Genomic DNA, 13,213 nt, shown 5'->3' with positions numbered 1-13,213 from the left:
TTTTTTGCACAATATGGTTATAAATACCTATGACTAAATTTGAACATCCAATAATACTACATTCTTTTTCATTAACAAAAAGTATGGACATTTCAAAATAAGATCTTGAAAGAAAAAGTCATCTGTTATTTATTTTTTCCCCATCACATCTGTTTTCTATCCCTTTATATCTGCAAAATTCACATTTAATTTGAGTATCCTAGAATATTGGCCAGGATAGTAGCCCAAACTAATGCCTCTCTAATGTGCTTGGAATTTCTGCTTTCTGTCAATCAGTAAATATTCTTTGAGCATCTACTGTATAGTCAGCTTTAGGTAGATCAGAGGAGAATAGGAAATTCTAAGTTATTAGTGAAGTGAAGTGAAAGTTGCTCAGTCATGTCAGATTCTTTGTGACCCCATGGACTGTATAGTCCATGAGAATCCTCCTGGATTTTCCAGGCCAAAATACTGGAGTGGGTAGCCTTTCCCTTCTCCAGGGATTCTTCCCAACTCAGGGATCGAGCCCAGGTCTCCTGCATTGCAGACGGATTCTTTACCAGCTGAGCCACAAGAGAAGCAACTATTACTCATATCTTTAAGAAATGTGAAGTCTAATTGGAGTAACAGAGTTTTCACAGGAAGCAACTGTGAATAAGGCATCGCCCTAGCCTCTCTGCTAGGGCTTTAGATCAATAGTTCCTTAACTGCCATTTCTCTACTGAGCAAAAGAATTGCCTGGGGAGCTTGTTAAAAATGAAGATTATTAGGTACCACCCATTAACTTTTCCCTGTAGATCTAAGGTGGGGGCTCAAGAATGTATTTTTTTCTTTTAAGAAAAAATAAGCAGCTCTTTTCCCCGAAGATCCTGGTGTCACCATGGCCACCGCCCCTCCTGGTGTACTGTAAGAACAAGCTCTGTTCAAAGTCTGGCTTCGGTCGAGGTGTGTCCGTGATGCTAAGATCCGCATCTTTGACCTGGGGCAGAAGAAGCCAAAAGAAGCTGAGTTCCCACTCTGTGGCCACAGTGTCAGATGCGTAGGAGCCACTTTCCTCTGAAGCGCTGGAGGCTGCCCGTATTTGTGCCAGCAAGTACATGGTGAAAAGCAGTGGCAAAGATGGCATTCACATCCAAATGTGGCTCCACCCCTTCCATGTTATCCACAGGAACAAGACGCTATGCTCTGCTGGAGCTAATGGGCTCCAGACAGGTATGCACAGTGGCCAGGGTCGACACTGGCCAAGTCATGGTGTCCATCCGCACCAAGCTGCGGAACAAGGAGCATGTGAGTAAGGCCCTCCCTAGGGCCAAGTTCAAGTTCCCTGGCTGCCAGAAGATCCACATCTCCAAGAAGTGGAGATTTACCAAGTATAATGCCAGTGAATTTGAAAACACGATAGAAAAGCAGCCCATCCAGGGTGGCTGTGGAGTCAAATACATCCCTGGTCATGTTCCCTGGACAAATGGTGGGCCCTGCGCTCATGAGAGCCTGGCACAGTCCTCTCCTTACGTGTGCCCACCAGTATATCCTACTTTCCTATCAAAGCAAAACAAAAATAATAATTAAAAAAAAAAACACAGTAAAAAGATGTTGAAAGTTGCATGGTGAAAGCAATTGTCCCTCCCCTCCATTCTGTATCCATTTTTTCTCTTACACATTTTTTTTTGCAGATGGTTCCACACATTGTACTCTGCATTTGCAGGCATGCAGGCATGGGTGGGTGGGGGCGTACTCTTCTGCACCTGGCTTTTGTTGCTTTCCAGCATGTCTTGGAGATCTTTCCATATCCCTTCTTGCAGATTTGCCTCATTCTTTTGAAAGGCTGCCTCGCACAGCCTGTAAAAGCTCCACAGGAGATTCTAATGCATAGCCAGGCTTGGAGCCCACAGATAGACCGAGTGTTAAATGGGTTTAGAAAAAGCTTTCTTAGATGTTAACTCCTTAAATCTTGTGGTTTCTCAGCAAGGAACTGAACTCTGCAAATGTTTCTCATACTTCTAGATTCAAGTTGCTTTAGGACAGATTTTTGTATGGTTTTTACTTTTAGTTATTGGGATGTGAGAGTTAGGCTGTAAAGAAAGCTGAGCACTGAAGAATTGATTGCTTTTGAACTGTGGTGTTGGAGAAGACTCTTGAGAGTCCCTTGGACTGCAAGGAGATTAAAGCAGTCAATCCTAAAGGAAATCAGTCCTGAATATTCATTGGAAGGACTGATGCTGAAGCTGAAACTCCAATACTCTGGCCACCTGATGGGAAGAACTGACTCATTTGAAAAGACCCTGATGCTGGGAAGGATTGAAGGCAGGAGGAGAAGGGGACGACAGAGGATGAGCTGGTTGGATGGCATCACTGACTCAATGGACATGAGTTTGAGTAAACTCTGCGAGTTGGTGATGGACAGGGAGGCCTGGTGTGCTGCAGTCCATGGGGTCGCAAAGAGTTGGACACGACTGAACAACTGAACTGAACTGAGAAATCAGTGAAAAATACACGAAGGCATTTATGAAATCAAGATTTTTTTTAATCCTATAGCTGCAGATGTGGAGTTTAAATTTCTCATTAAATTAATTATTAAAACATACATGAAGGCAGTAATGTATAGACTCATGGCATAGTTCTTAATTCTTCCTTTATTAAGGACATTTCTAAACATACCTTTATATAATTGTTTCTGTTTATCCTTTATCATCATGACAAGTTTTTCCTCCCTCAGGATGATTTACAAAGTTCTTACTAAATTCTCAAATAATATTCATTTTGGGATGGCATTTATTTGCTCTTTCACTGGTTATAAATAGAAGTATAGTCTATCTCCGTGAAGTAGCAAATCTGCTGGGCACTGTTTGCATTATAGCTTTCCTTAGCCACTATAGACATACCCAACACGTAGCCGGACAAGCCAAAAGCAGATTGCTAAAGAGTAGAACAGCATATGCTATGCTATGCTAAGTCACTTCAGTCGTGTCCAACTCTGTGTGACCCCATAGACGGCAGCCCACCAGGCTCCCCTGTCCCTGGGATTCTCCAGGCAAGAACACTGGAGTGGGTTGCCATTTCCTTCTCCAATGCATGAAAGTGAAAAGTGAAAGTGAAGTCGCTCAGTCGTGTCCGACTCTTAGCGACCCCATGGACTGCAGCCTACCAGGCTCCTCCGTCCGTGGGATTTTCCAGGCAAGAGTACTGGAGTGGGGTGCCATTAATAGGAACAGGTTCCTTTCCAGGAGCGGGTTCATAAGTACAGTTTGTTTGCAAGTCCAATAAAGTTAGCCTAGGTACCCAGCTAACACAGTTGGCTACACAGCACTGTACTGTAATATGTTTATAATACTTTTCACACAAATAATACGTAAAAGCTAAACACAAAAATAAACATTTTTAATCTTATAGTACCTTGAAAAGTACAGTAGTACTTTTCTTTCTGATAGTCAGTTGGTAAAGAATCCACCTGCACAGCAGGAGACCCCATTTCGATTCCTGGGTTGGAAAAGCCCGCTGAGACGATATAGGCTACCACTCCATATTCTTGGGCTCCCATTGTGGCCCAGCTGGTAGAGAATCCACCCGCAATGAGGGAGACGTAGGTTTTGTCCCTGGGTTGGGAAGATCCCCTGGAGGAGGGAACAGCTGTCCACTCCAGTATTCTGTCCTGGAGAATTCCGTGGACTGTATAGTCCATCAGATCACAAAGAGTTGGACACGACTGAGCCACTTTCACAAAGATCCTTTGTTTACCATTTATATCGCCGCCTCTATGTATTAAAGGTGTCGGGCAGTGACAAGCATGTTTTCTGCGCTCTGGGGGGTAAATAGTGTAACGTAAATTATATTTGATGTGTATGTTTCGCACATTCATCCTGGTACAAGTTTTATTAGAAGGATACCAGCAGGATTTTCACTTTTTTGAAGGGTGTGTTTTGTATCCGTGAGCTCGTCTCTTGGTTCTTCAGTCCCTCTTATTTTCCTGTCATGTTCTTTGTTCAATTCCTTTAAAAAAAAAAAAAAAGGTTTTATTTATTTATTTGACTGCACCAGGTCTTAATTGCAGCACATGGGATCTAGTTCCCTGACCAGGGATCAAACCCTAGCCCACTGCATTGGGAGCATGAACTCTTAGCCACTGGATCACCAAGAAATCCCTGTTCAATTCCTTTTTATATCGTCTTCCTCCCTCACCCTTGGTAACCTGAATGTTCTTAGTTAGCTGGCTGGAAATAACTCAGGAAGCCGTTAGGACGGTTGGAAGGATGAGCCAACTGTTAGAGGCAGGAAGAGTGTCACATTTTTTCTGAGATTATTATGAACTGAAAGAATTTGGTTCAGTATGCACTTCATTCAAAATCCTTGTTAAATATAGTTAAGCACAAAATATGCCAGTAAATAGCTTTGATGTGTCAAAAATAAAATCTTCAATGTCATGCTCAACTTGTAAGGAAAAGCACTTAATTTTATGAACACAGTTTATATGCAAGAGAATAACAGGAGTTGGTTTTTTCTGAACCAAAGATTTAATTTAAAATTGCCAGTTTGATTTTCAGTGAAAATATTTCATACATGCAAATTACAAATTTTTGCTTTAGCTGATACCTGATAATAAAGTATCTTAGGGTTAAAACACTGCATAAAACGTAGTTTAGATGTGAAAATGGCTATTGGCATTCTAGTATAGTTTTAGCAGGAATGTCAACCTGTTAAGCCAGAATCAATAAGCAAAGTAAGGTTTTTGGACCTGCAAAACAATTGTTCTACAGTTTCATTCTAAATATTCTGTTTGTTAACTTAATTAATTTGCTTAACTTTGAGGGAGATACTGTCATTTCCATCCTTACAGTCAAAGAACAGACAAGGAGAGTTACCCAGGTCTGTACATGGTTGTACATAGTTCAGGATTTTAACATAGGTAGACTGACTCCAGAGGACTCAGCCATCAAAACGTAGTTAAAAATTGAAAAAGAATGATCTTCTTTTTCCTTTTAAGAATGGCCATTTGAGTGTCTAATGTGTACTCTGAAGAGACATCACTGAAGGAAAAAATATTAAGCCTAATCATGAGGCCAAGTTTCCTGTGTGGGCTCAGACCTCATAGGTAATAAGCCCAGAGCTGTATGAGCTGTGATCGGTACCTAATAGAAGCATAATAATGTTAATGGTTACTATTAATGTATTTACTGTACCATTGCTTATTATATGCTAAGCCATATGCATTACATATTTACCTGCATTGTCCTGTTTAGTCCCAGGGGAATTCCTGCTCAGAGGAATTAAAAATGTTGCTCAAAGTCAAAACTACTGGAGCTAGACATCAGATCGGTTTTCCTGATTCCAAAATCTGTGCATCCCACTCAAGCCAATTGACCCCTGTTTTTCTGGTGACTTGAAACTGGACTGGGTAGTCCTTGCCTGGCTTATAGCTGTCCCAAGGCTTCAGCTGACTCCAGAGTTATATGGAAGGAAATAGGAAGAGTAGGTTATAAACCAACCTCTCTACTCCTGGAGTTAAATCTCAAAGGCCACTCCCCAGCCCCTTTGGTGATATTACTGTGAGGTTTTAGGGCTTGCACAATGGATGACTCAGTCCTTTATGGAGAAGTTGTAAAAATTAGTTTTGGGTAGAAGGGTGAACGTTTGAAACACAGGTGAAAACTTGCAATGAAGCAAAATTTTAAATGAATGAATTTCATTACTGCATCCTTCTACCATCTAAGGAAGGATGAGAAATCTACTAAATCGTACATTGAAAGATTGTCCACCCCCCCACTTTTTTTTTTTTTTTTTTACAGACTGTGTTGCCTTTAGTTCCTATACCAAATTCTTCAGAAATTCAAGCTAGACATATATATATATTTTTAACCTGCCTGAAACTTTGCCACAATGGATCAATTTTCAGATAAGTTTTCAGCACAGTTAATAATCAAAAATTTACTGGGATCATCATGTTGAGAGGGCACTGTAAGTGATCCTGGGAGAAGTCTGAGCTCAAGTCAGGAAGTAAGGTGTGTAAAACAGCTCAGTGTTAGATATCCACAAGTAGAGATGTGTGTGAATAAAGTGTTGCAGAACTTTCTGTGGGGTGATTGAGTGAAGTTTCACCAAGGAGAGGACTGTAAGATTGCTTGGTGAGGAATGGGGAGAGGATTTGAAGCAAGAGGAATATCTAATGAAGTCTGCTGGCAGGAAGATCTTTAAAAATTTGGCCTCCAACTCTTCTAACATTGAGAGGAAGGAATATAAATGGGAGCATTATCAGGAGGAAAAAAAAGGATATTTGGCAGATCCCAGGGAATCCTGGTTAGTCATTAATTCAATTCTGTTCTTGTCAAGTGTCACACACACACAAAAAAGCCAGCTAAGCAACAATTTCAGAAGGTTAAGACAATAGAAAGTGCTAAAGTTGTCACTGTCCCACTTACCGAAAGGCACAGAGAGTGTTCTGTAGATGGAAGCTAGTCAGCAAAGGTCAGACTGTCACCCCCACAGGAAGGCACCCCCCTCCACACACACACTCACAATAGTCTAAGAAACATTGAACATGTTGCCATTAGGAAAAAATGGAGCAGTTTGTATATGAAGGAAGATTTTGTAAGAGAAATGGAGAGAGAGACTAAAGGAGACCGAAAGTTATTCTTAGGAAACTTGCTTTCGGAGTTCTGCATCTTATGTGCCGTACTGCACGTGCTCTTAACACGTCTGTTACAGCTGTAGGGACTTAGAAAAGTGACAGTGTTATCGCTCAGTCATGTCTGACTTCTTTGCGACCCCATGGACTGTACGTAGGCTGCCAATCTCCTCTGTCCATGGAATTTTCCAGGCAAGAATACTGGTGTGGATAGCCATTCCTTTCTCCAGGGGATCTTCCCGACCCAGGAATTGAATGAACCCTGGTCTCCCGCATTGCAGGCGAGCCACCAAGGAAGCCTTTGTGACTGTAGAATTCTGTTAATGGGGCTGAGGGGTGGGGGTATCCTTCCTTCTGAGAGAGGAAACCGAAACGCATGTGATAGTTCCTTTTAGATCTACTCAAAGATCTGAAATAACGTTCTTGGTTTAGGGATATTTAATTTTTATGTTTAATTTGATTTTTTTTTTAATTTATTAATTTATTTGGGAAGTCCTGAAACTAATGTTATTTGCTTAGGAGTTTTATAAGAATCCTTTAGTAAGTATTAGTAATATGATAATTAGTAATATTATAATTAGTAATAATATAATTAGTAATATTTAGTAAGTATCCTTGTCTTAATTTTCTAAGGAATTTTGTTTGCATTTTAATCAGAAGTAGATGTTTTATCAAATACTTGTCCTGTTTCTTTTTAAATGGTCATGTGGGTTTTTCTTTTAATCTGTTTAATGTGGCACATTTCACAGATTAAATTTTTTTTAGTGTTAAAACCACCTTGCATTCCTGAGATAGACCAAACTTGATATTTCCAAATGAGAGTCGCTTATAATTTTTCTTTCTTGTATCATCTTTTCTAAGTTTTAATATCAAGGTCATGTTATCATAAAATGAGTTAGAAAGTAAGTCCTTTTTTTCTACTTGCTGGTGCAAAGTTATAATATTGGAATTATTTATTCCCTTAATACTTAATAGAACTTTCTTGTGAACCCATCTGGGCCTGGGATTTTTTTGAGGGTGGGATCATTTTTAATGTTATAAGTAACAATTTTAGGACTATGCAAATATTTTTTCTTTGTGACTCAGGTTTGCCTGTCTTATATTTTCTAATCTTTTAGCATAAAATCATTCATAATACCCTCTTTTACATTTAGTATCTATAGAATCTATAGTTTTCTCCCTCTTTTCATTCCTACCATTGGTTATTTATGTTTTATCTCATTGCTCATAAGCTTGCCAGAGGTTTGGCAATTCTATAAGTCTTTTCAAAGAATCAGTTTTTGGCTACAGTGCTCTATTGTATGTTTGTTTTCTGTGTCATCAATTCTGCTCTTTTAGTTTTCCTTCTGTCTGTGTGTTTAAGGTTTATTTTGCCATTCTTTTTGTTACTATTTGAGGTAGATTTTATTACTTCATTAATTTTAACCTCTTTTTCCCGTAATGCATATATTTAAAGTTATATATTTCTGTTTACAAGTTTTGCATTTGGCAAATTTTGTTATGTAGCATTTTCATTACTGTTCAGCTCAAAATAATTTTTAGGGTTTTGTTACGATTTATCTTTTTACTTGGCTTATTTATAATATTATTTCTTAATTTCTAAACACATGAAGATTTTCTAGTTACCTTTTTTGTCATTGCTTTCTCTCTTCATTGAACCGTGGCCAGAGAGTTTCTGACTTCACACCTGCAAAACTGACCGTGGCCCAGTGTGTGGTTGCTCCTTAAGAGTGGCCCGTGTGTGCTTGAGAGGAGGGGCGTGTTCTATGGATGTTGGGTGTAGGGCTCTATAAATGTTCATTAGGTCATGTGTTTTTAAAATTCTGCAGTTCAAACCTTGTATGTTTCATAGATTGTGTTTTGCCTATGTATTCTATCAGAAATATTGCTCTACTTTTCTTGGCTTTTCCATTTTTTCTTGCATCTCAGACTTGTCTGTGACCATCTTCCTCCTGCCAGAAGTACATCCATTAGCATTTTCTTTAATGTGGGTTGGCTGGAGGTGAACTCTGTTTTGGTTGTACAACTTTTTTCCTCCCCCTTCCTTCTTGAAACACATTTTAACTGAGTATTGAATGCTCAGTTAATAGATATTATGGGTTAGCAGATAGTTTCTTTAAGCACATGTAAGGTATTCTGCTGCTGCTGCTGCTAAGTCGCCTCAGTCGTGTCCGACTCTGTGCGACCCCATAGACAGCAGCCCACCAGGCTCCGCCATCCCTGGGATTCTCCAGGCAAGAACACTGGAGTGGGTTGCCATTTCCTTCTCCAATGCATGAAAGTGAAAAGAGAAAGTGAAGTCGCTCAGTCGTGTCCGACTCTTAGCGACCCCATGGACTGCAGCCCACCAGGCTCCTCTGTCCATGGGATTTTCCAGGCAAGAGTACTGGAGTGGGGTGCCATTGCCTTCTCCGAAGGTATTCTAATATGTTCCAATTTTCATTATTTCTGTGAGAAGTCTCTCATCCTTGCACGTAATCTGTGCTTTTTTCTTCTTATGGCTTTGAAATTTCCCAACTTTTGTTTTCTGCAGATTTACTGTGATGTGAGTTGACTTTTTATTCATCCTGCTTGGCAGGTGTTAGGTTTCTTAAATCTGGAGATCAGTGTCTTTCATTATTTCTGCAAATTTGTAGCTGTTAGCTCATGATATTGCTTCTGCCCCTGTTCTCTCTATTTTACCTTCTGAGGCTCTGGTTAAATGTATGTTACATTTTCATTTTATCCTTCATGGTTCTCACACTCTTGTTTGTATTTCCTGTCATCTTATTCTCTTTGCTGCATTCTGAATAATGTGACCACCATCTATTTCACTGATTTTCTCTTCCACTGTAACACCTATCAACTGATACCCACAAATTCTGTGTTAGTACTTCTTTGGCTCTTTTTCAGGTACTAGTTGTGGTTGTGTTTTTGTTCTGAAACTTTTGGGGAATCAGATCAGATCAGTCGCTCAGTCGTGTCCGACTCTTTGCGACCCCATGATTCGCAGCACGCCAGGCCTCCCTGTCCATCACCAACTCCCGGAGTTCACTGAGACTCACGTCCATCGAGTCAGTGATGCCATCCAGCCATCTCATCCTCTGTTGTCCCCTTCTCCTCTTGCCCCCAATCCCTCCCAGCATCAGAGTCTTTTCCAGTGAGTCAACTCTTCGCATGAGGTGGCCAAAGTACTGGAGTTTCACAAACGTGTAAAATTTTACCCTAATAAGTTACTTAGAAAGTAAGCAAAGCTGCTGTGGTCTTCATTGATGAACTACTCCTGTGCTCAAGATGTCACTGTGTAGTTTTTCAAGTTCCTAGTTCCCTCAATCTTTATTTAAATGCTACTGCTGTATACTCCATGGAATAGAGTATTCCAGATACAATGCCTCAAACTAATTTAACTGGTTAATTCGGGATGTGAGACCTAACTCAGGATTGTTAGGGCTCAGTGCGCTCACCATGTCAGCGATGTTACCCACATTTGCTAGCCACCCTGGCTGATGACAACCATATTTTACAGTTAGGTGATGTTTTAATCTACCCAGGAAAGGGAGGCAGAGAGAAGAGATTGGAGAGAGAGAGAGAGAAAGAAAGAGAAAGAGAGAGGGTTTGTGAGCTCTCTGGGGTCACTTCTTAAAAAGACAGTAATCCTGTTGGATTAAGGCTCCTTCCTTATGACCTCACTGAACCCTTATTACTTCCTTAGAGGCCCTATCTCCAAACATAGTCACAGTGGGGTTTACAGCTTCAGCATGTGAATTTTGGAAGGACACAGACACATTGGGTCCATAGCAGGTAGCATTTACATAATGGTTGAGGGTCTTACGGTTTATGTTATAATTATTTATAACATTACAAATAAAATATATATTTATAAAATAAAATATACTTATTATGTTATAAATATATTATACTTCTGATGTCTCTACTGCTGCTAATAGTGAATTTGGGTATTTCTCAAATATACCCAAATAGTGGTATATTTGGGTATATTCTCCCCCACAATTATTCAACAAATATGCAGAGAAAGGGGGCTTCCCTGGTAGCTCAGCTGGCAAAGAATCTGCCTGCAATGCAGGAGACCCCTGTTCAATTCCTGGGTGGGGAAGATCTGCTGGAAAAGGGATCGGCTACCCACTCCAATATTCTTGGGTTTCCATTGTGGCTGAGCTGGTTAAGAATCTGCCTGCACTGCGGGAGACCTGAGTTTGATCCCTGGGTTGGGAAGATCCCCTGGAGAAGGGAAAGGCTACCCACTCCAGTATGCAGAAGTGAAGAGAAGTCACTCAGTCCTGTCCGACTCTTTGCGACCCCATGAACTCTAGCCTACCAGCCTCCTCTGTCCATGGGATTTTCCAGGCAAGAGTACTGGAGTGGGTTGCCATTTCTCCAGTATGCAGAGAAGAGAATAAAATTTATTCTTACATGTGTTTCTGTACTCTTCAAAATGCGTTAATGAGATTGTTGTACGTTTCTTAGCTAAGTTCTAACCGATCTGTTATAGTTAAGTAAAGATTTTTACCTAATTTACATATTGGCCTTATATTTCTTTCCCGTAGCTGTGTTGGAGTAGAAGAACACCATGCCGTTGACATTGACCTGTATCACTGTCCCAACTGTGCCCTTCTACATGGTTCCTCCTTGAGTAAGTACTAGAAGCTTAAATCAAAATTGGAGTTTAGAACTTAATATATACATGACAATACTTAATGATACTCTGACTAGTTATATTATACCCACCAAGAAATATAAGAAAGATTTTTCTGAAGATATTGAGAGTGCAGTTTTTGTTTGAATTATTAACTTATTTAACAAGTCAAAGCATTAAGTGAAAAAAAACTATTGTTCTTTATTGCCACTGCAAAGCTCCACACTCAAAATACATATTTTTCAAAGCTTTCAACTTGAGAAGTGAAATACAGTAAAATTTTTCTGATTCTGGCTGTTTTTATCTCTCAATGTTTTTTTATAAAGGATTGTAACTAGACTTACTGTGGTGATCATTCTGAAATGTGTAGAAATACTGAATCACTATGTTGTGTGCTAGAAACTAACACAGTGTTGTTGGCCATTTATGTTTCAAAGACAGAGGCTCATAAAAAAGGAGAACAGATTTGTGGTTGCCAGAGGCGGGGGTGGGGGTGGAGGGCAGGACTGGATGAAGGTGATCAGAAAGTACAAACTCGCAGCTCTGAGATGAGTAAGTCCTGGGGCTGTACAACATGTAAATGTGATTCAGCACCGCTGTATGTCCTTTGTGAAAGTTGTTAAGAAAGCGGATCCTAAGAGTTCTCATTACGGGAAAAATTTTTTTTTTCTATTTTGTTTATTTTGTGTCTACATGAGATGATGGATAGTCATTAAACTTACTGTGGTCATCATGAAATGATGTATGTCAGTCAGACCATTATGTTGTATAACTTAAACTTATTCATTGCTGTATGTCAGTTATATCCCAATAAAACTGAAAGAAGAAGAAAAAATCAGTACTATTTGGGACAGTGTATAGGATAAGACTTTAATGCACATGTGCAGTACACTTGGAGGAAAAAATTAGTGCACTGACATGCTAAGGTATTACTTCTGTTGTCCAAATTAGGTCCTGTTGTTGAGTATGGCCTAGAGTCCTGTCCCGCTGTCCTCTGTGATGGAAGCAACCTTCCCACAGTCCCTGTCCTGCCCCGAGGACAGAGGCCAGACCAAATCTCTGCCCGCGCTGTCCTTTCTGAGGGTTGAGGGCATGGGCGGGGAAGCCACACGTCTTCTGGAGTGCATCAGCAACACACAGGAAAGGAGACGGTGGTTGCTCAGCCACTTAGTCGTGTCTGGCTCTTTGCGACCCCATGCACCGTTGCACGCCAGATTTCCCGTCCTTCACTATCTTCTGGAGCTTGCTCAAACTCATGTCCATTGAGTCAATGATGCCTTCCAACCATCTCATCCTCTGTCGTCCCCTTTGTTGTTAGCCTCTTACAAATGCTTCAGAATATATGGGAATATTAGTTATCGTACAAATGTGAGAGTAGAGAAGCCTTTTTAAAAAGGCTTTGGAATATATTGTAACTATTTCTTCTCTTAAAAATTTAGACTGCATACTAGCATTTTTATGTTCCTAAAACTAAAGGGGAAAACTGTAGACGTAATCATTTTAGAACTAACTTTTCCCAAACATACCTTGTACACGCTTGGGTCAGACGTGGGTAACATAGACAGTCTCTTTTTTTGAATTCAGTTTTTCCATAGTACTTTTTAAAAATAGAAATTGTGTTCTCTGGTTATGGGCAAGTGATTTTTCAGAAGCAACTTAGTAGCAACTGACTGCTTATCTGTTTTGTTAGAAATATTAATACTTTACCTATTTTCTAAGAGATTTAGCAATTTAAGCTATATAAATGTATTGAATTTTTTTTTTTTTGTAAAATACAGATTATCCTTTTTGTTCTGCAGTATAAAATTTGAGGTTAGCAAATTGGTTTAATTATTACATATATAATTGACTAATTTATTGTCACAAATTAAAAAAAGATAGTTACTTATCTGTTTGGCTGCATCGGGTCTTAGTTGCAGCCTGCATGCTCTCTTTGTGGCGCGTAGGCTCGGTAATTGCAGCGCAGGCTCTCTGCGTGGGCTTGG

At 39.9% G+C, this 13,213-nt stretch overlaps 1 protein-coding gene and 1 pseudogene across 1 annotated transcript in view; both read left to right on the top strand.

Annotated features, from left to right (window-relative positions):
• Positions 1-509: 509 nt before the first annotated feature.
• Positions 510-2,093, top strand: LOC104999373 (annotated as a pseudogene).
• Positions 2,094-3,548: 1,455 nt separating this feature from the next.
• Positions 3,549-13,213, top strand: part of KDM7A (lysine (K)-specific demethylase 7A) — a 50,480-nt gene continuing 40,815 nt past the window's right edge. Inside the window, exons 1-2 of the mRNA XM_010855024.1 lie at positions 3,549-3,559; positions 11,095-11,225. Of these exons, the coding sequence (XP_010853326.1) occupies positions 3,549-3,559; positions 11,095-11,225 (142 nt within the window). The remainder of the gene's footprint in view (positions 3,560-11,094; positions 11,226-13,213) is intronic.

Source organism: Bison bison, unplaced genomic scaffold (assembly GCF_000754665.1).
Source record: "Bison bison bison isolate TAMUID 2011002044 unplaced genomic scaffold, Bison_UMD1.0 scf7180017864352, whole genome shotgun sequence".
Taxonomy (NCBI): Eukaryota; Metazoa; Chordata; class Mammalia; order Artiodactyla; family Bovidae; genus Bison; species Bison bison.
This window is presented reverse-complemented; position numbering and strand designations above follow the sequence as displayed.